General features: G+C 42.4%; 1 protein-coding gene across 2 annotated transcripts; it reads right to left on the bottom strand.

The window, feature by feature from the left end:
• Positions 1-2323: 2323 nt before the first annotated feature.
• On the bottom strand, positions 2324-4582 carry LOC116411082 (P2X purinoceptor 7-like). 2 transcript variants are annotated; one of them, XM_031902975.1, is made up of 4 exons: positions 4150-4582; positions 3184-3257; positions 2722-3098; positions 2324-2645 (listed from the first exon to the last, which is right to left on the bottom strand). In XM_031902975.1, exons 2-4 carry the CDS (start codon positions 3232-3234, stop codon positions 2456-2458), a joined length of 618 nt encoding a protein of 205 aa, XP_031758835.1. In that variant the 5' UTR covers positions 3235-3257; positions 4150-4582; the 3' UTR covers positions 2324-2455. The 2 variants fall into 2 exon arrangements, with proteins under 2 accessions (XP_031758835.1, XP_031758836.1); XM_031902976.1 differs by lacking the exon at positions 2722-3098.
• Between the last annotated feature and the right edge of the window lie 15862 nt (positions 4583-20444).

A 20444-nucleotide genomic window follows, 5' to 3' on the forward strand; every position in this document is an offset into this window, starting at 1 on the left:
ATCTCAAGAAGAATCAAACATTGATTTAGAATCCATATCTGATGAAGAAGAAAACCTCAATGAAAATCTGGATTCAACTTATGAACCTTCGATGGATACTTTTACATCGGAACAGCATTTTGGTGATGATTCTGTATGTAGTCAACAAGTACCAGAAATTCAGCAAAGAAAATTTCTTGTTTTTGAAGATCAGTTGAATCAATTATTATATTTGTGTAGATGCCAACATTCATTTACTTCACCGTGTCAAGCACCTATTATTGGGATTAACAAGAAATTGAATGGGACTATACTTGAAGTCCAGCTAACATGTCTAGAGGGCCATGAATCGTTATGGAAATCACAGCCCTTGGCGGGCCAAATGCCACTGGGCAATGTTGCAATTGCAAATGCTATTCTTTTGAGTGGATCATCTTTTACCAAAATCAAAGAATTTCTGGAAATACTTGGTATGCCTTTTTTTTCAAACACCACCTATTACAAATATCAAAAAAGATATGTCTTTCCTGCTATAGAGTTGGCCTGGAAACAAGAAAAGGAAAAATTGATAAGTGAGATGTCTGACCAAGCTGTAGTCCTAGCTGGAGATGGACAATTCGATAGTCCTGGCTACAGTGCTAAATTCTGCACGTATACCATGATGGACATTTTAACTAAGAAAATTGTCACATTTACAATTGACCAGGTAGTCCCAGGAAAAACATCCGGGCAAATAGAAGCTGCTGCTTTTGAAATGTGCCTGAACGAAATTCAAGAACAGGGGATTGACGTCAGAATAATTGCCACAGATCGTCATCCTGCCATACGTAACTTGATGAAAACTAAATACAACCTTATCAATCATCAGTTTGATGTGTGGCATCTCTGCAAAAGTTTAGCCAAAAAACTGTCTGCTGCCAGTAAAAAAAAAAATGGAAAAGACATAGGACCATGGATTGGAGCAATTACAAACCATTTGTGGTGGTGCTCGCAAACCTGTGACCACGATGTCAACCTCTTAATTGACAAGTGGAAATCGCTGTTATTTCATATCGCAAACAAGCATACTTTCAGAAGTCTAAAAAATTACACCAAATGTGATCACAAAAGATTGCCTGCTTCAGAAAGCGAGGATAAAAATTGGATCACCACTAGTCATCCTGCTCATACTGTCTTGACGCAAATAATTACAGATCCAAAACTCATCAAAGATATTTCAAAAGTAGAAAAATTTTGCCATACTGGGGAGCTGGAAAATTTTCATAGTAAAGTGTTAAAATTTAGGCCCAAAAGAATATATTTCGGCATGGATTCAATGCATGCACGCACAATGCTGGCTATTTTATCTCACAACAAGAATATTGGCAGACCGCAAGCAACAATTCAAGATGCCACAAAAAGTAGTCTTGAACTTGGGCAGAAGAGATTCAAAATAGTTTACCCCAAACAAAAGAAAGATTGGGTGGCTAAACCCATTTACGAAAAAGTGACTGACAGTCATTTATTTGATATCATGTTGGACTCAGCCAGAATTGTCAATGGCGAACTGGTCCATCGATGGGAGTCACGAAGTTCAAAGTACCCTGCAAACATTGCATTGACTGAAAGGCCTGAAAAAACCGAAGTGATTGCTAAGCACTTGTCTCGATTTGAGAGAGAATAGTAATGTCATTTTACTCTAAATATTTTTTGAATGTTTTCAATATTGTAAAAAGTTATTCTCATTTGCTTATTAAAGGAGACATAATGGATAAATGGGAAAAAATGCTAATTTTGTAGGCAATTATGAATAATACCCGGTGCTGGTTTCCCTTTGGGCTAAACATTAACCCTATCTATAACAATGGCCCCTTTATTGGAGCTCCCTATAGATCCTATCACTTCTCTGTCCAAGTTTGAAATGGAGAGTGGGCGTGTCCTAACGGTCCCTGCCAGAAGCACAGTAGGAGGGGGAGAGCCAATCACAGCCCTGCACTCACACAAGCACAGACAGGCTTCAGTTCCCTATCAGGTCAGCCTAGCTGCTGATTGGTTCCTATCCTACAGTGGAGCATACTGAGGGCCGCCAGCGCCCCTGCGCATCCAGAGAATTCAGCCAGCAGGAAGTGGAACAGATGGGCGGGGCTAGTGGGGTTTTGGTGAAATTTCTCAAAAAAATCAGTCCAAAACAAAACTTTTTAAGCACAATCCTTCTATATCTAGAGGAGTATAATTCACTGGTACATTCATAATTTTTATAGGATATGTCTCCTTTAATATTTATGAGTTATAGTTTTACACAATTGATTAGTAATGCTTTTTTAAAGCAAATATATTTTTCATGAGTTTAAAAAAAAAATAGACAAAGATTAAACTTATGTTTATTCAAATAAAACAAATTTAAAACTAACTAAGTTTTTTGTAAGTGGTGTGTATGTACAAAATTTTGAATAAACATATATACATTTATACACACACAAAAAAATGAACAACAAATTTATTCAAAAATCATGTCTTCTGCTGCATAATCACACACACTTAAAAAACCAATATATTTTCCCTTTGGGTCAGGGAAGGCTGACCTTATGGCTTTCACAGCACATGCTGGTATTGGTTTACGTATTCCACTCCCCAGGTAGCCGTAAACCCATGCTGTGAAGCACCGATAGCTTGCCTTTCTGAGACCTCTGTGAGAAAAAAAATAAGATTAGATAAGATTAGATATTATAGATATATTTATACCAGAATTTATTAAGAATATACCTCAAGTATTCTGATTCTTTGGGTTTTTTTTTCATATTCCAACACTGCATCTTTAAATTCAAATCTGCCTGCTCTTTGTTAGTAAAATGTGTGTCAAAATGCTGGCATTCTGTAACACAATGCCCTCCTTCAGGGATTTTTATTTCGATTGCAGGCTCCTCCAAGCAACATATAGACTCTGTGGTGGTGGGCATTGGAACACAGTTCCCACAGAAACACCAATTAGTGTTTCCAAGCCGGTTGTCTGCTGATTGTAGATCACTCAGCGAAACCATGTCAGGATTTTTTTTCTTTTTTTGTTGCGGAGTATATGGGAAACTCTCCCCTGCCTTTTGCAGCACTGGCTGAGTCCTCATCTTGAATATGAGTTCTTCATACTGTAAATATAGTATGAGTATGTATTATATTATATTATTAATTATATGTTATAATTTTAACAAAAATAATTTAAATGTCTCATACCCTTTCTGCAGCAGTTCTTGATGTCGAAGGAACATCATGATCAGACGCCATGGTAATTTAATTTCCACAATATCCTATAAAAAACCCAATTAAAATAAGTACTGTGAAATAAGGAACTAAAATATTACTTAAAAAAAATTAAAACAGAGTTTAGTTATAGGCAGAAGGTTATTTTGGGGTTTTGGAAGGCTATGTACTAATATACACTAAGGGACACTAAGAGGCATATACACTAAGGGGCCCTGGCAACAAATCGGCAATTAACATGTTTTTAACATGTTTATATATTTTCTCTTGTAAAGTCCCCTACAAGAGAAAACATGTAAAGATCTGATTGGTTGCTATGGACAACATCAATGGTAATGTAGGCTTACACACTATTATGGAGCACGCCAAGACCACTTCTCCATAAAAATTATGTTCTTTATTTCATGTCTTCATTAAAAGCATATAGCAAACAAATTACACCATCAGCTTAACGTGTTTCGTGGCCCACTGCCACTTCCTCAGAAGCTTCTGAGGAAGTGGCAGTGGGCCACGAAACACGTTAAGCTGATGGTGTAATTTGTTTGCTATATGCTTTTAATGAAGACATGAAATAAAGAACATAATTTTTATGGAGAAGTGGTCTTGGCGTGCTCCATCTACCAACACGAACTTCGCTGCACTCTTATCGGGCCTGGATCGGGGGCCATTTTGGATGTGGTAGCACAAGACCTGTGGAAAGTGCTTGGCTCTTGGTGAGTGCTCCCCGTGATGTTATTTACTTACACACTATTATGTTATAGGCCCATAAATGTGATTTAGTTAGTTACACACACAGCAATTGCAACTGGAGATGTTGTTTGCACACGTAGGCCAAGAAAACTAGAAAGTGTCATGTATAATAAGAACCTCCTTCTCTATTTCTCATATAAAATAGTTTGGTGAAACTATCAATAAAGATATATTTGACATCTAACTTACCGTGAATAGACAGTGAAATTGAAGCTCTCTTATCATCCACACGGCCAGTATGCTGGAAAAGTGTGAAAGCCTCGCCCACCTCATATTGCTCCTCCTCTGCTAACAGTCTGAGCTCCAGATAAAATGGTCGGCTGGTCTGTGCTGGTTTAGACTCAATGTATTCAAAAAAAGTGAAAAGCTTGCTTGAAGCATAGGGAAGCAGGCCCGGATTTTTGGAAAGGCCGCAAAGGCCCAGGCCAAGGGCAACACAAACATAGGTGCCCCCAGTAGAAATCCGGCGCTGCAGGGAAGCAGCAAATTTCTTTCACATCCAGGACTATACCTAGATATCCTATTTTACACATACAGAAATTCTAGAGATTGTGGGTATTATAAACTAATAAGGTATCAGGGGAAGAGGCTGTTACCAAGGTAAAGTGAGTGTGTAGTAAAATTAGTCAGGTTTATAAAATATCAGACTTGGATTACCCGTGTGAGTGGGATTATATGCGTGACTGGGTGTGCATGTGAGTGGGATTACCTGTATGAGTGGGATTATATGCGTGACTGGGTGTGCATGTGAGTGGGATTAGCTGTATGAGTGGGATTATATGCGTGACGGAGTGTGCATGTGAGTGGGATTACCTGTATGAGTGGGATTATATGCGTGACTGGGTGTGCATGTGAGTGGGATTAGCTGTATGAGTGGGATTATATGCGTGACGGAGTGTGCAAGTGAGTGGGATTACATGAATGAGTGGGATTATATGCGTGACTGGGTGTGCATGTGAGTGGGATTACATGTATGAGTGGGATTATATGCGTGACTGGGTGTGCATGTTAGTGGGATTACATGAATGAGTGGGATTATATGCATGACTGGGTGTGTATGTGAGTGGGATTACCTGTATGAGTGGGATTATATGCGTGACGGGGTGTGCATGTGAGTGGGATTACCTGTATGAGTGGGATTATGTGTATGTGAGTGGGATTACCTGTATGAGTGGGATTATATGCGTGACGGGGTGTGCATGTGAGTGGGATTACCTGTATGAGTGGGATTATATGCATGACTGGGTGTGCATGTGAGTGGGATTACATGAATGAGTGGGATTATATGCGTGACTGGGTGTGTATGTGAGTGGGATTAGCTGTATGAGTGGGATTATATGCGTGACGGAGTGTGCATGTGAGTGGGATTACCTGTATGAGTGGGATTATATGCGTGACTGGGTGTGCATGTGAGTGGGATTACCTGTATGAGTGGGATTATATGCGTGACTGGGTGTGCATGTGAGTGGGATTAGCTGTATGAGTGGGATTATATGCGTGACGGAGTGTGCAAGTGAGTGGGATTACCTGTATGAGTGGGATTATATGCGTGACTGGGTGTGCATGTGAGTGGGATTACATGAATGAGTGGGATTATATGCGTGACTGGGTGTGCATGTGAGTGGGATTACATGTATGAGTGGGATTATATGCGTGACTGGGTGTGCATGTGAGTGGGATTACATGAATGAGTGGGATTATATGCGTGACTGGGTGTGTATGTGAGTGGGATTACCTGTATGAGTGGGATTATATGCGTGACGGGGTGTGCATGTGAGTGGGATTACCTGTATGAGTGGGATTATGTGTATGTGAGTGGGATTACCTGTATGAGTGGGATTATATGCGTGACGGGGTGTGCATGTGAGTGGGATTACCTGTATGAGTGGGATTATATGCATGACTGGGTGTGCATGTGAGTGGGATTACATGAATGAGTGGGATTATATGCGTGACTGGGTGTGCATGTGAGTGGGATTACATGAATGAGTGGGATTATATGCGTGACTGGGTGTGTATGTGAGTGGGATTAGCTGTATGAGTGGGATTATATGCGTGACGGAGTGTGCATGTGAGTGGGATTACCTGTATGAGTGGGATTATATGCGTGACTGGGTGTGCATGTGAGTGGGATTACCTGTATGAGTGGGATTATATGCGTGACTGGGTGTGCATGTGAGTGGGATTAGCTGTATGAGTGGGATTATATGCGTGACGGAGTGTGCAAGTGAGTGGGATTACCTGTATGAGTGGGATTATATGCGTGACTGGGTGTGCATGTGAGTGGGATTACCTGTATGAGTGGGATTATATGCATGACTGGGTGTGCATGTGAGTGGGATTACATGAATGAGTGGGATTATATGCGTGACTGGGTGTGTATGTGAGTGGGATTACATGAATGAGTGGGATTATATGCGTGACTGGGTGTGTATGTGAGTGGGATTAGCTGTATGAGTGGGATTATATGCGTGACGGAGTGTGCATGTGAGTGGGATTACCTGTATGAGTGGGATTATATGCGTGACTGGGTGTGCATGTGAGTGGGATTACCTGTATGAGAGTAAAATAGTATATATAGTAACAGTATAATAAAATAGATTACAAACAGAGGTAAGATTTAATTCAGTTTACAAAGTAAGAGAATGTATGTCAATAATGAGGTTTGCTAATAAAGTTACACTAGAAAAAAACTTCTGAGAAAGGTCATCAGGCGTGTCTGGATATGCAAATGTCAGTGATGATGTAGCAGATAGAAAATGGCCACCTGGTTAAAGCAGATCTTTGAATCTGGAAAATGGGACAGTTCAGGCTAACGGAGGGAGATCAGACAGAGAAACTGATGCAGTTTGAAAGGGGAATATGTGCCCAACCCAAAGACATGGTAAAGATTTTTATGGTTGACACGTCCTTTAAACATTTAAGTCGGCTTTTTCGCTCTACTGTGCATGCCCGGCCACCGGCAGTTTAGGAAGCTGAAGGCGGAAGGAGGAAGTGCTGCGCTCCAGGTACCCCGGGCTGGTGCTATTTTCTCCGAACAGGGGCACCAGCCCGGGGTACAAGGTAAGCGGTTAAAGTCACTTGGGGGTGCTTAACATTTTGGCACCCCCAAGTGACTTTGCCTTTCCTTCTCCTTTAAAGCCGCTCCTTTGCTCCCCACTCATTCCCCAGCCCTAGACAACAAGCAGAGATGGGGAACGAGTGGCCCCTGGGGTGCGATCGTCCAGGGGAGGGGCCCATAGGAAACGACAGATACATGGTTACTACGTGCCTGTCGTTTCCTGCTCTCCTGCCCCCCCCCTGCGCCGCCCACTCACCCACTCACAGGATCTGCAGAGAAAATGGCTCCTCCAGTTCCTGGGTCCCTCCTGCGGATCTCCAGCCTGCTTGTCCCCAGGTTAGTGTCACATACACATGCAAACACACTAATACACACTCATACTTCCACAATGTTGAGGATTTATTTATTTTTTATCGCATTGGTTTTTTTTTGCCTGGAAAAAAATGTTTTATTGCCATTGTGGATAGTGTATTCGCCACCGCACTGCGCCATAACTTTTGTATGTTATTTTGGTGCTTTTATTACATTTTCTATAATTTTGGTGCATTTTTAGTCATTTTATTGCATTTTTAGCCATTTTATTGCATTTTCAGTTATGCATAGGTGTTGTACGCTTGACTTTGTCTGTAAAACTAATTTGCCCAAGCCAAAATATTCAAACTGTGATTCTGACTGCAGATTTCACTAGGCGAAGAAAAACCCCCATTGATTTTAGTGATTTTTTGGGGGATTTTAGCGATTTTATTGCATTTCGCATTGTTCTTTGTTACTTGTGTTTGCCCATGGACATTTTGTTTGCTATATATCAATTTGCGTGCCTCTGTACACCACATAGTTTGGTAAATCTATGCATACTGGGCATCAAACTGTTCAGTAGACCCCTGACGTTCATATTTAGAATGTTTTATGTTGGTACGTTATGAAATATAAATCTTTATTATTTAAATTGTTTAGCTACAGACCAGGATCAGTGCTATTGTCAGCCTCTGTCCCCTGTTTTCTCCTCCGTCTTCTGAAGGGATTGCGGACTCCAGCTTGCATTCTGCCCAAAACAGGAATTTAATGCTGATCTGGTTACTACTCATGCCTTCCCTCTCTTGCTTCATTTGCATTTCAGTGATCAGATTGGCTGAATCTTGCCAGCCAATGGTATCAAAGATATGCAAATGAAGCAGGAGAAGAAGGCATGCCAGTAACCACTTCAGAACTTTTTTTTTTTTGGCTGCCTGCCTCATCTGGGAAATACCCTACTGAGAGCAGTGAGCTTAGCAGCACTGATTCTGGTCTGTATCTTCAAAACTACACCATTTTAAATAATAAAGATGCTTTACAAAAATGTTTTTTCTCACAGGGCCTGTTCAAATTCAAACAATTGTCTGAAGGTGAACATCCCGTTAAAAAAGCCTTCATTAGTGGGTTTTCAGTTGTGTAGACAGACAAAAATTAACCGCTCAGAATCTTTGCTTTTCTCTGTTCTTATCTACCAACTGGCCTCTTTCTATTAAAAACAGTCCCACCCTTTCTTGCTTATTTTGTTTTACATATTTAAAAAATAATTTTGGGTTCATTTTGCTGCAATAACCCTTTCCATACCAGATAAAAGTTCTCACAAGGAAATTTCGGACTGCCATGGTAGCAAAGATTGATCATGGGTGACTAATCTCCTTGTGTGCCAGTGTCCTTAAAAGAAAGTATTTTTTCTTACCAACCTCAACACCAATAATTTTATTAAACCATAAAGGTGGCAGTGTAAAAGTCCTTCTTGAGTCATAAACCATAATGCAATATATTTACCACGCAAGAGAACTTAGAGGTTAGGGATAAGATTTTCAAGTAATTTTAATAATTAGCACAAGATGTTGGTGCCATTTTAAGACACAAGTTCAAAACAGGTAGTGCCACCCATTGGCAGGATTTACCTAGAGTGTTCCACAGTCCATATGTTGCCATGCCACAGCTATACTGCAGTATTTGATGTTATTGTTCCTTCAGGTTGTATAGATCCAGTGGGGCTGATGCAGGGCAGGAACTAAGGGTAGGCAGAAGAGGCACCTGCCTAGGGCACAACAGTGTCCGGAATCTCTTACTCAGACATTTGATTTTTCGGCGTTCCCTCCCTGCACGGCATCTGAGCACCTTGAGCGCCACGCGGGCCAAGTCAGCCAGAAGAGGTGCCAGGCTGACTTGGCCCACCTCTGAGTGGATGGTTCCATAAGAGTCCAAAGGGCATTATAGGGAGGAATGTTAGTCTCCAGGCCTCCCTTCATGCAGAAAAATGTAATTGCTAGTATTCTATTTCATCCATTTGTCTTATAACCTTTTAGGGCTGTAGGTGTGAAGAAGTAGAATAAAGGTAGGGCAGAAAAATACTCCCACCAGAGAATAGAGCTCCAACATTAAAAGGTGTTAGATTCAGTAGATAGAATGGCACCAGTGCCTCTAACAAGATTATTATTCAAATCTCAAAATAATTTAACCCTTTATATCCTATAATGCATGACACTAAATCACCCACAAGAAATAAAGTTTTACTGTAAATACATGTTCTCTAGGAGTAGCAAAGCAGTTCATGACAGGCAGGTTTTCTGCAATAAGCAATTGTTATAGAGCTATAATGCACGGTAGTATCCTTGGAGGTCAAAATTGCTTCCGCTTTAGTTATTTGTAATTGGCCTGGTGAGGATGGGTCTGGAGTATATGTCACATGGTCAGTCATGTTTTGAGACTGTTCATTTCTAGCTCTGTTGTTGTGTTCCACCATCTCAATACAGGTAAAGTTGGATTTGGTAAAGTTCTCCGCTGCTGTGATGATCGGGATATTCAGGTTGGTGAGGAGCTCAAACAGACATGTCTGGTTTGAATGCCATCCCCAGAAACAGTAAAGAATTTTGAATTTACAATAGTTAGGAAGTTTTTTGTTTCTGTAGATAAAGCTTATATTACATTTTCATAATAGTTCCCCTTTTAAGCAAACATTCCAACCTGGTCTAACCTTCCTCTTTCATTACTAGGTGGAGTTAATTGAATTAAAATATTACTAATACTCCAGTATATGTGTCACTTAAACGGTGCACCAACATAGACAAAATCTTCCAGCCCCTACAATCGATTAAAAACAGGCCCTGGCTGGCAAAGCAACATGAGCCAAAAGGAGGACTTGGCCCCAATTTTAGGAATTATTATTTGGCAGCTTAGCTTGCTTATTTGTACCTATGATGGCACCCAGTCTGTGCAATAGAGCTCTATCAAAGCAGAAATAATGGGCTTAGCTGAAAAATATAACTGACATTCAAAGGCCCACAAACAGATAACAATATCCACCATACACCATACAACCATCCTTACTACTTACAATTGCAGTCAAAGGTGTCTACAACTCTGATTCAACACACCAGCAATGCTTTACCAACACTTTAGTCAAATCCCAGACCCAATCATCTGGGATGCCAAGGACATAACTGAACTTTAGCCAGTGTTCACCCCAGACAGTTTTTGCCAGGTGGAATACTCAGTTCCAGTTCCCACCTCAAATGTACTAATAGAATAATTTACCAGAAGCTGGCAAAGACTGCATGCTGTATGCAGAAATGCACAGTCCGGTTGGCTTCTGTAAATTCTCTTCAATTTCATCGCTTGTGGTGGAGGTGTTTTCTTTTCTGTTGTTGTTTTCCAGTGGGAAATGCCCTACTAGTATATGCTGACGAAATAAACTCAGAGAGAATAATAAATAACTCTCAGAGAACCTTTGCTGGAGACACTGTTAAAAATAGAATGCCTGCGTCACTTGACCTCATCTTTATAACTGCAGTATGTACTTGGCCTGGAGAGCACATTGGGACTAATAAATTACTGACTTAAATCAAGAAAAATGGAGAAACAAGTAAAATAATCTCCATCCCAACTAAAGGAGAATTAATACAGATTAAAAAATCTTCAATTGCGTTTATTAAATCTATCCAGCTCTCCCTGATGCAGTGCCATTTAGAAATACCATAAGTATAAATGTGACTTTCACAATAAACTTTGGGGCAGATTTAACAAAACCCAAGCATGCATGCATGCAAGTGTACAGAAGGGAAAGGAGAAGAAAAGGAGAGTTTCACTTCATATAGTAAATTCCATTCTTCTAGTCCCAATATGTCAGTACACATGGGCAGTATTGTCCCTCCCAGCCAGGAGGTAGGGCCTATATCAAAGCCAATCAAAATTAGTCCTTACCTATAAGACCACCTGACTTCCTCCTCACCACTATTTGCCAAGCTGTACAAGAACTAAATAATTGGTATGGGAAACCCTGTACGGACATGTCAGGACTAGAAAAAATGGAATTTACAATATGAAGGTAAGTGAAATTCTCCTTTTCTTCTGCGTCCCAAGGACTGCAGCAAAGCCTGGCACCCACATGTGCCCAGGGCCACAACAGAGACCAGCAACCCCCTGTGCCACAGCAAAAACTGCCACATATGCCAAGAGCTGCAGCCCAGGCCAGCAGTCACCAACAAAAACTGGCAGCCATATGTCCCAAGGGCCACAGCAAAGGCAAACAGTCACATACACCAAGGGCCAAGACTGGCAGCAACATGTGCCAAGGGCCGGCAGCCACACGGCAGTATAGCAACTTAAAGTATAGCAAATTTAAGTATACTTTAATGAGTTAGACAGAGTTGGACAGCAGTTGGAGGGAGGGAGGAAGGCTATTCCAGCATACTACAATGAGTCTCAGGGAGGTACTGAGTATGATGTGCTGAACTAGTCCTCTATACGTCTCAGAGATGAGTGTTCCAGTTATACACTATGCTGATATTTGACACAATGACTTTGCATTTTGCACAAATGTGGACTAAATGTATATTTGTATGTTTTTTAACACTTTTTTATATAAGAATATTTAAGGACTGGTTATCAGTATGCACATATGGGGTTAAATTGTTGTAATTAACCATGCTATCACTGGAGCAGGGGAGGTTTTCTCTATCCCCACCCATTTCACAACCTTTATAACTTGCACACTAAATAGTGCACCATTAGCTTGAGAAAGGGTCCGGAGGGGCCCGAAACGTTGCTCTTTGCTTGTTTATATGTACTTGGGCAAATAAAACACATTTTTTTCACGATTTGCATCTTCAGTGTGCTACTGGATTTTTTTGCTGTTGGATATTGACCCCCATGCAAGGTGAGGTTCTTCCAGTATTTGCACCTGATACCCGCTTGGGTAAGTTAACATAGGGTTGAGCTCCCCAATACTGCTATTGCTAGCAGTTGGAACATCAGTGAACATCCTGGGACTTTACCTTCAAATGGCAAAACTCACTTCATTCCTGCTGATTGTATGCATGGTGCTCCCTAAGGTAGTCACTTCCTTTAACCCCCCTGTTGTCTGTTCATATTCCATCCACATATCCTCCTTCCTGCTCCCATCTACATACTCCAGCTCCTTCATCCTTTATAATTACTTACAACGCCTCTCTCCCCCGGTTACTGTCCGTATGCGGAGGCACAATCATTTTAAATCCTCTGCTCACATCTCTTCACTCTTTTTCTTACTGTTGCTGGCTGCAGGGGATGTCTCTCCAAACCCTGGGCCCTGCTCCATACCTACTTACATTCGTCCTCATCCTTCTGTCCCCATGCCTAAAGCCTGTCGTTCCTCTGCTGTCTCTAACCTTATTCAGGTTTCCACTTTTCCTTCTTCCTGCCTTCCATTCTCTTGTGCCCTTCTTAATGTCCGTTCCTTAACTAACAAATCTACACTAATCCATGATCTGTTCTGCTCTAAATCATTTCATCTCCTTGCACTAACAGAACCCTGGCTTTTGAAAAATGACACCGCCACTGAAGCTGCGCTCTCTCATGGCGGTCTTTCTCCCACACCCCCCAGACCAATGGACGCGGTGGGGGAGTTGGAATTCTCCTCTCCTCCCGTTGCCGGTTAGCATCTATTCCTATTCCCCCAGCTTTTTTATTTAACTCATTTGAAGTGCATGCCCTTCAGATCTTCCATCCTCTCTCTGTACGGGTGACTGTCATTTACAGGCCCCCCGTCAGCCTCCTCCCCTGCTACCTTCTTCTCTGATTTTGAAACCTGGCTCTCTTTTTTCCTCTCTACTGACGGCCCTGCAATCATCCTTGAGGACGTCAACTCCCACATTGATGATCCCTCGCAACCCTGGCCCTCGTGTTTACTCCGCCTAACCTCCTCCTTTGAACTCCAGCAGTGGACAAACGCTCCGACTCATAAGGATGGCCACTTTCTGGATTTAGTCTTTACCAAAAATCTGTCCCTTTCTGATTTTAACAGTGTCCCCTTCCTCTTCTCTGACCATCACCTGGTTACATTTTCAGTCTCTCACTCTCCTTCCCTACCTGCTCCTTCCCCCGCTTTACTAATCCGAAATACACGTGACATAGACCTCCCGGCCTTAGCTCGCTCTTTCAGGTCCAGTCTCTCCTCCTTTAATGAGATGTCTGACCCTGATACCCTGGTTAGCGAGTACAACAGCATACTAGCCTCCACCATTGATTCATTTGCACCCCTTCAGCCTAAGCGTACTCGGGTTCAAAACCCACGCCCGTGGCTGAATGTGCACACCAAATTCCTACGCTCCTGTGCGAGGTCTGCGGAACGTATGTAGAGGAAATCCCGTACGCAAGCCGACTTTATCCATTATAAATTCCTATTGGCCTGCCTCAATTCTGCCCTGTCGAAGGCTAAACATGAATACTATAACACCCTTATAAACAATAATAAATGCAACCCGAAACGCCTGTTTTCAATATTCAATACCCTTCTGCGTCCCTCACAGACTCCATTACCTCACTTTATGCACTCTCCCCAGGACTTTGCTGATTTCTTCCTGAACAAAGTGGAGTCCATCCGCAATCAAATTCCCCCCTCTACTAATACTAACCAGCTCCTCTTTCCTCAGCCCCCTTCTGCATGTCTTAACTCTTTTGGTCCTGTAACTGTCTCCGAAGTCTCTCGGCTTCTATTGTCTGTTCCCCTCACCACTTGTTCTCTAGACCCTATGCCTTCTTCTCTGCTCAAACTGTGCTGCTGAACTTACTCCAGCTCTTACTCACATCTTCAACTCTTCTCTGACTTCTGGAAGTTTCCCCTCTTCCTTCAAACAGGCCTGTGTCAAGCCTATCCTTAAAAAGGCCACGCTGGACCCGTCCTGTCTCTCTAACTACCGCCCTGTCTCGCTTCTACCGCTTGCCTCCAAAATCTTAGAATGTATTGTCTTCTCCCGTATAACTAACTTTCTTAATGCACATAATTTAATGGACCCGCTGCAATCTGGCTTTCGGCCTGCGCACTCTACTGAGACAGCGTTGTGCAGAGTTACGAATGATCTTCAGGTTGCCAAAGCCAATGGTCACTTTTCCATACTAATCCTCCTAGATCTATCGGCTGCATTTTATACGGTTGACCACTCCCTCCTGATGCAGATTCTGCATTCGATTGGTATCCGTAGTCAGGCTGCATCCTGGATCTCTTCTTACCTCTCTAACCGTTCATTCACTGTCTCCTACGCTAACAACACCTCATCTCTAGTTCCTCTTAATGTGGGGGTACCCCAAGGCTCTGTACTTGGGCCATTGTTGTTCTCCCTTTACACGCTGTCTTTGGGAGATCTTATCCGTTCATTTGGTTTTAAATATCATCTGTATGCTGATGATACCCAAATTTACTTTTCGACCCCTTCGTTAACAGTCGAAACTGAGACTCAAATCTCTAACTGCCTCCTGGCTATCTCTAATTGGATGAACCAACGCCACCTCAAACTGAACCTAACAAAAACTGAACTAATGATCTTTCCGCCTAAGCCTGGTCCTACCCCCCCTTTTCTATCTCTATTGATGGCACCCTCATCAACCCGGTCGACTCGGCGCGTTGTTTGGGAGTGATCTTTGACTCCTGTCTCTCCTTCTCTGACCATATTAACACCACTGTCAAAACCTGCCACTTTTTCCTGCGCAATATTGCCAAAATCCGTCCCTTTCTCTCTACTGCAACAGCTAGGCTACTCATGCATGCTCTCATCTTATCCCGACTTGACTACTGTAACCTGCTACTAATCGGCCTCCCTAACTCCCATCTTTCCCCCCTACAGTCTATATTAAATACTGCTGCCAGAATTCTCATCCAGGAGAGTTCAGGCCCTTCCCCTGCTAAAGTCCTTATCGTGGCTTCCTATTAAACAAAGAATATTTTACAAACTCCTTCTCTTAACCTTCAAAGCCCTCCATTCGTCTGCTCCTCACTACATCTCTTCCCTTGTGTCTCCGTACGTTCCTGGCCGACTCCTTTGTTCCTCGCAGAGCAATCATTTGGTTGCGCCCCCCACTACAACTGCTGTTTCCCGCCTTAAACCTTTCTGCCCCTTACATTTGGAATGCCCTCCCTGATTTCCTCTGGAGAGAATCCTCCCTCAGTCTTTTTAAAACCAAATTAAAAGACTACCTTTTGGAGCTCTCGCCCAGCACCTGACCAGGGAACTAGCACTTATATTGTAATGTCACCCACTGTGACCTACAGCACTTATATTTGCCTATTTGTGTCTGTAAGTTACCCTCCCATATAGATTGTAAGCTCTACTGGGCAGGGACCTCCATCCTCTTGTGTCGTTGACTCTTAACTTATTGCAACTGTATCTTGTATTTATTTGTGCTTATTGTAATACTTTGTATTTATCTATTTTAATACCCCTGTTTATATTAATGTATTCTACTTGTACAGCGCTGCGTACATAAGTAGCGCTTTATAAATAAAGTTATACATACATACATACCAAGGACCGCAGCCAAGGCCAGCAGCCACCTGCGCCAAGGGCCACAGCCAAGGCAGGCAACCACCTGGGCCAAGGGCTGCAGCCAAGGCTGGCAGCTAATTTGGCCAAGGGCCGCAGCCAAGGCTGGCAGCCACCTGGGCCAAGGGCCGCAGCCACCTGCGCCAAGGGCCATGGAAGACGCCAGCCAACAATGAGCCAAGGGCCATGAGAGAAATGCCAGTATTCACCCCAGCAGACACCCGAAAGACTTGTAGCCAAAGCCATAACAAGGGCCAATAACCATGCTAGCCAAAGGCCATAAAAAGAGCCAGTGGCTATTTGAGCAAAGGACCACAACAAGGGCCAGTGACCCCCACAAGGGCAACAACAAGGGCGAGCCAAAGGCCATAACTGAGGCCAACGGCCAAGCAAGCCAAAGGCCATAACTGGGGCCAATGGCCAAGCGAGCCAAATGCCATAACTGGGACCAATGGCCAAGCAAGCAAAAAGCCAAAACCGGGGCCAACTGCCATGCGAGCCAAAGGCCAAAACTGGGGCCAGTAACCACACGAGCCAAAGGCCAAAACCGGGGCCAGCGGCCAAGCCCAAATCAGGGCCAGGGGGCAAGCAAGCCCACAGCCATACCCCGGGGACAGGGACCACGCATGCCCAAAGCCATAACAAAGACCAGTGGCCACGCAAGCCAAAGGCCATAACCAGGGCTAGCATCCATGCGAGTCAATGGCCATACCTGGGGCCAGCAGCCACGTGAGCCAAAGGCCATAACAAAGACATGGACCAACAGACACACAAGCCAAAGGACCAGTGGCCACTGAAGCCAAGGGCCCTAGCAAAAGCCAGCAGTCATGGAAGGTAACATTGGATTGTCAGCAAAATGCAAACTTCAGTCAGAACCCTGGAGAAAGGCTGCTTATTAGGTGCAAACTCCCTGTGAGAAAGGAATGAGATGCCATACTGCTACAGCAGTGCAACCCCCAGTCAGTCCTACTTTAGATAAAACTTTAGCTATCAAACAGCAACTGCAAAAAAACCTAAAGGACCTAAATGCACCTTACCAGATAGAAGTGGGTAGTCAGCAGTATGGAAAGTCCCACAAGAACCCAGACAGCTTTCAGCTGAGGGACATAATTAGTTTATTAGTATGCAGGCTTCTCAGTGCAATAAGCATTTCAAACACAGAATGGATACTAAAGAAACATATTGGATTCAGGCTTTGTTATCACTAGTCTATATCCATACCCATGGCCCCTTGGTCAGTCTTCCAAGGCTCACAACACCATAGGAGAAGGGAGGCTCAATTATTAACAGGCAGGAAAGTGGAAATACCCACACCTGTATACTTTCCCAATTAGCACCAGTTTAAATACTGTACATAGATGGGCACATAGTAGGGGGACTATTTTAGCACAGGGCTAGGACCATGAGTATGCCCACATCTGCATTTCTTCCCAATAGGCAACAGTTTACCTACTTTGCATATTGGGGCATCAGGTAAATTAGTCTCCTTTACCTGGGAATCAACCCTCTGTGTGCACACACAAAAATAAATAAATGAAAAGACAAAAAGAAGAATCAAAACTGTGTATCACAAATAAGTGAGGAGGGAGATCCTACCTTCTGTCCAGTAGAACAAAAAAAATAACAGTGGTGAAGAGGAAGTCAGGTGGTCTTAAAAGTAAGGACTAATTTTGATTGGCTTTGGTATAGGTCCTACCTCCTGGCAATGGGCAATACTGCCCATGTGTACTGACATGGAAGGGGACATAGAGAAAATATGTACATTCATTTTTATTAAAACATGGATACTCTTGTTTTACAAAAATTTAAAAAACATAATGGCTTTTTTCTCCCTCAAAAATGAATAAATCTGCCTCCCTTTCCTTGCTACCCCATCTTCTGAAGCCACATTTATCAACATTCAAATTTTCTGAATGGTCAGATATGAAGGTAGAAACAACAGGGATACTACCAACACCATTCAGCCCTAAATGTAGATTTTGTTTGGGCGCCTTCCGATCAAAATCTTTTAACCCACCCCATTGACGAGATGACCAATAGCCCCAGCCTTTGCGATATCGGTCGCCTCATCGATCTGCCATACATGCACTGCATATTGTACGAAATTAGGTTTCGTATGATAATATCGGTGCGTGGATGGCCAGCTTAAGTCTGCTAGGCATTACAGGTAACCTTATATATTTATACACAGTTATCATATGACCACTTAAGCGCCTCTTCTCCAGTGTAAACAACCCCAACTTAGTCTGTCTTTCTTCATAACGGAGACTTTCCATACCCTTTACCAGCTTAGTTGCCCTTCTCTGTACCCTCTCTAATTTAATAATGTCCTGTTTGAACACTGGAGACCAAAAGAGTGGTCTCTGGAGTTTTTTGGCTGTTGGGGTCTAACACCCATTGTGGCTCCCAACATAAACAATTGGTACTTGAGCAGAATCACCCAACTCACAATTAATACAAAATTAATGTAATGGAAGATGAACATGTCACATCAATGCTGTTAATGTAAATGTTTATTGGAATCTAAAACTACAAGTATGGGTTCCCTTATTGGAAAACTTATTATGCAGAAAGCTCTGAATAACAGGAAGGCCTACTGGTTCTATTAAATGTTTAAATTTAAAGGTTTGTTTTTAGCAGACAGTATGAAGATCCAAATTATGTAAAAAATCACTCATCTGGAAAAACTCAGGTAGGGTTGGCACCAGACGGTTTTTCCAGGTCAAAACCTTCTGCCAAGTTTTAAACATTCTGAAAACTGGGCAGAAACCCTTGGATGGATGGACACAATCCTCATCACGCAATGTCATAATGCCCCTTTGTCCAAGTTTAAGACCCGGCAAAGGTGGCAACCCTAACCTCAGGTCCTAATCATTTTGCATAATAGAGCCTATAACTGTACAATAAAATAACAAAGGGTAAAGGGTACAGAATCTAATGTTAAAGATGAAGGTTGTGTGTGTTGGTCCACTGAAAATAGAAATAATTTAAAAAACCAAATGTTCTTAATCTGCTCTTTTCTTTAGTGTATACAACAGAGATCAGAGTTTTAAGACCCTCTCTGCAGGGGAACAGATGGTTCAGTGTAATCAAGTCAGTAGCTGATATACAGTACAATATGGTACTTAACTATTTTATTAAAGTCAATCTGGGTCATTTACGTAGCAAAAAAGGTTGCCATCAGAATTTTTTTTTTGCACTTAGCTTTGTTCTACTGTTGCTAAATGGCCACAGGCCTCTGAGCTCCATTTTGAAGTGCAGGGGACCTGCGTTAACCAGCACTCTAAGAGGGGTGATCAGGGGGAGATATGCAAATGTCCTCTCTCCCACTCCCTAAATTGAACTTGATGGACGTGTACTAGTGGTGTCAACTTGTGGTGACAAAAAGGAAGCATTAGTAAAACATTTAAAGGGGCAGTATATCATTTTGTTCAACATGAGTTCAGTAAGTAGTACCTGTGCTCAACATATTTTCTGTGTATTGTTTAAAGATGCCACATGGGGGGCCTGCAGAAAAGCACACACTGAAAATCAGCCCCAAAGCTGACATTAGCTTTCTTCTTTGCCTGCATCCAGAAGCACTGTGTTAGCCTGGGTGCAGGCACCCACGGTGGACATCGGCACTCGAACGTGAGAGTTTGCATTTCACATGTGCCTGCACCCAGGCCGACATAATGGTTCTGGGCGCAGGCAAAGAAAGCTAATGTTAGTGTTGGGACTGATTATCCAGTGTGGCATTAGCCTAAAAAGAGAACGAAATCTAGCACATCATCAGCCCCCCTTCCAAGCTCCCACTCTGCAGCATTTGATCTGTTTTAAGTGTCCATGTGTGCTTAACTCCCATAAATCTGCAGAGTTCCCCAGCCGAGTTCAAAGGCACTATTTTCCCATCTTCAGCTGCTCTTGTTAGGCCGACACGAAACTTGCAGAAGTATCTGCAGTTGAATTTAAGTCCTGAACCAGCTTTGACTGGGCATGCTCTCACTAGATCCATGTCAGAGTACTGACAGAAGAGTATCAGAAGACAGGGCATAATGAAGTTGAACAAAAATGCTTTCCCTAATTCATCTATGGTGGGATGGTTCTAAATTAAGGGGCTTTTGAAATATGGATTCTTAACTTTTAAAACTGCTGTGGCAGTATACCCCTTTTTCAATACAAATTACATGAACAGGGCTTTGGATGAAAATACTTTTTGCCTATTTGCTACTCCATTTTTGGTCCTTGTGGGTTGCATATATTGATTACTAGTGCACAGATAAGCAGGGGGATTTTCTGAGCACTGGTTACATAATTATCTAACTTGCAAGGAACAAACTTCAATAGCTTCATATTCTTTTATTTGCCTTGTTTAACTCCAGAAATAAAAAAATAAAATGTAAAAAAAAAAATATATATATATTTATATATATATTATCAGAAGGGTGGAACTCCGCTTTAATTATATACCCAGGTGCATGGTAAAAACATAACTCAACATGCAAAAAAGACCGGCAACACTGGGATTTCCGTGCAAATAAAAAATATATATTTAAATGCGCATATACAGCCAACGTGATGTTTTGGTCCTCCCTGGGACCTTATATATATATATATATAATCAATCAAAAGAT

This window comes from Xenopus tropicalis, chromosome 5 (assembly GCF_000004195.4).
Source record: "Xenopus tropicalis strain Nigerian chromosome 5, UCB_Xtro_10.0, whole genome shotgun sequence".
Taxonomy (NCBI): domain Eukaryota; kingdom Metazoa; phylum Chordata; class Amphibia; order Anura; family Pipidae; genus Xenopus; species Xenopus tropicalis.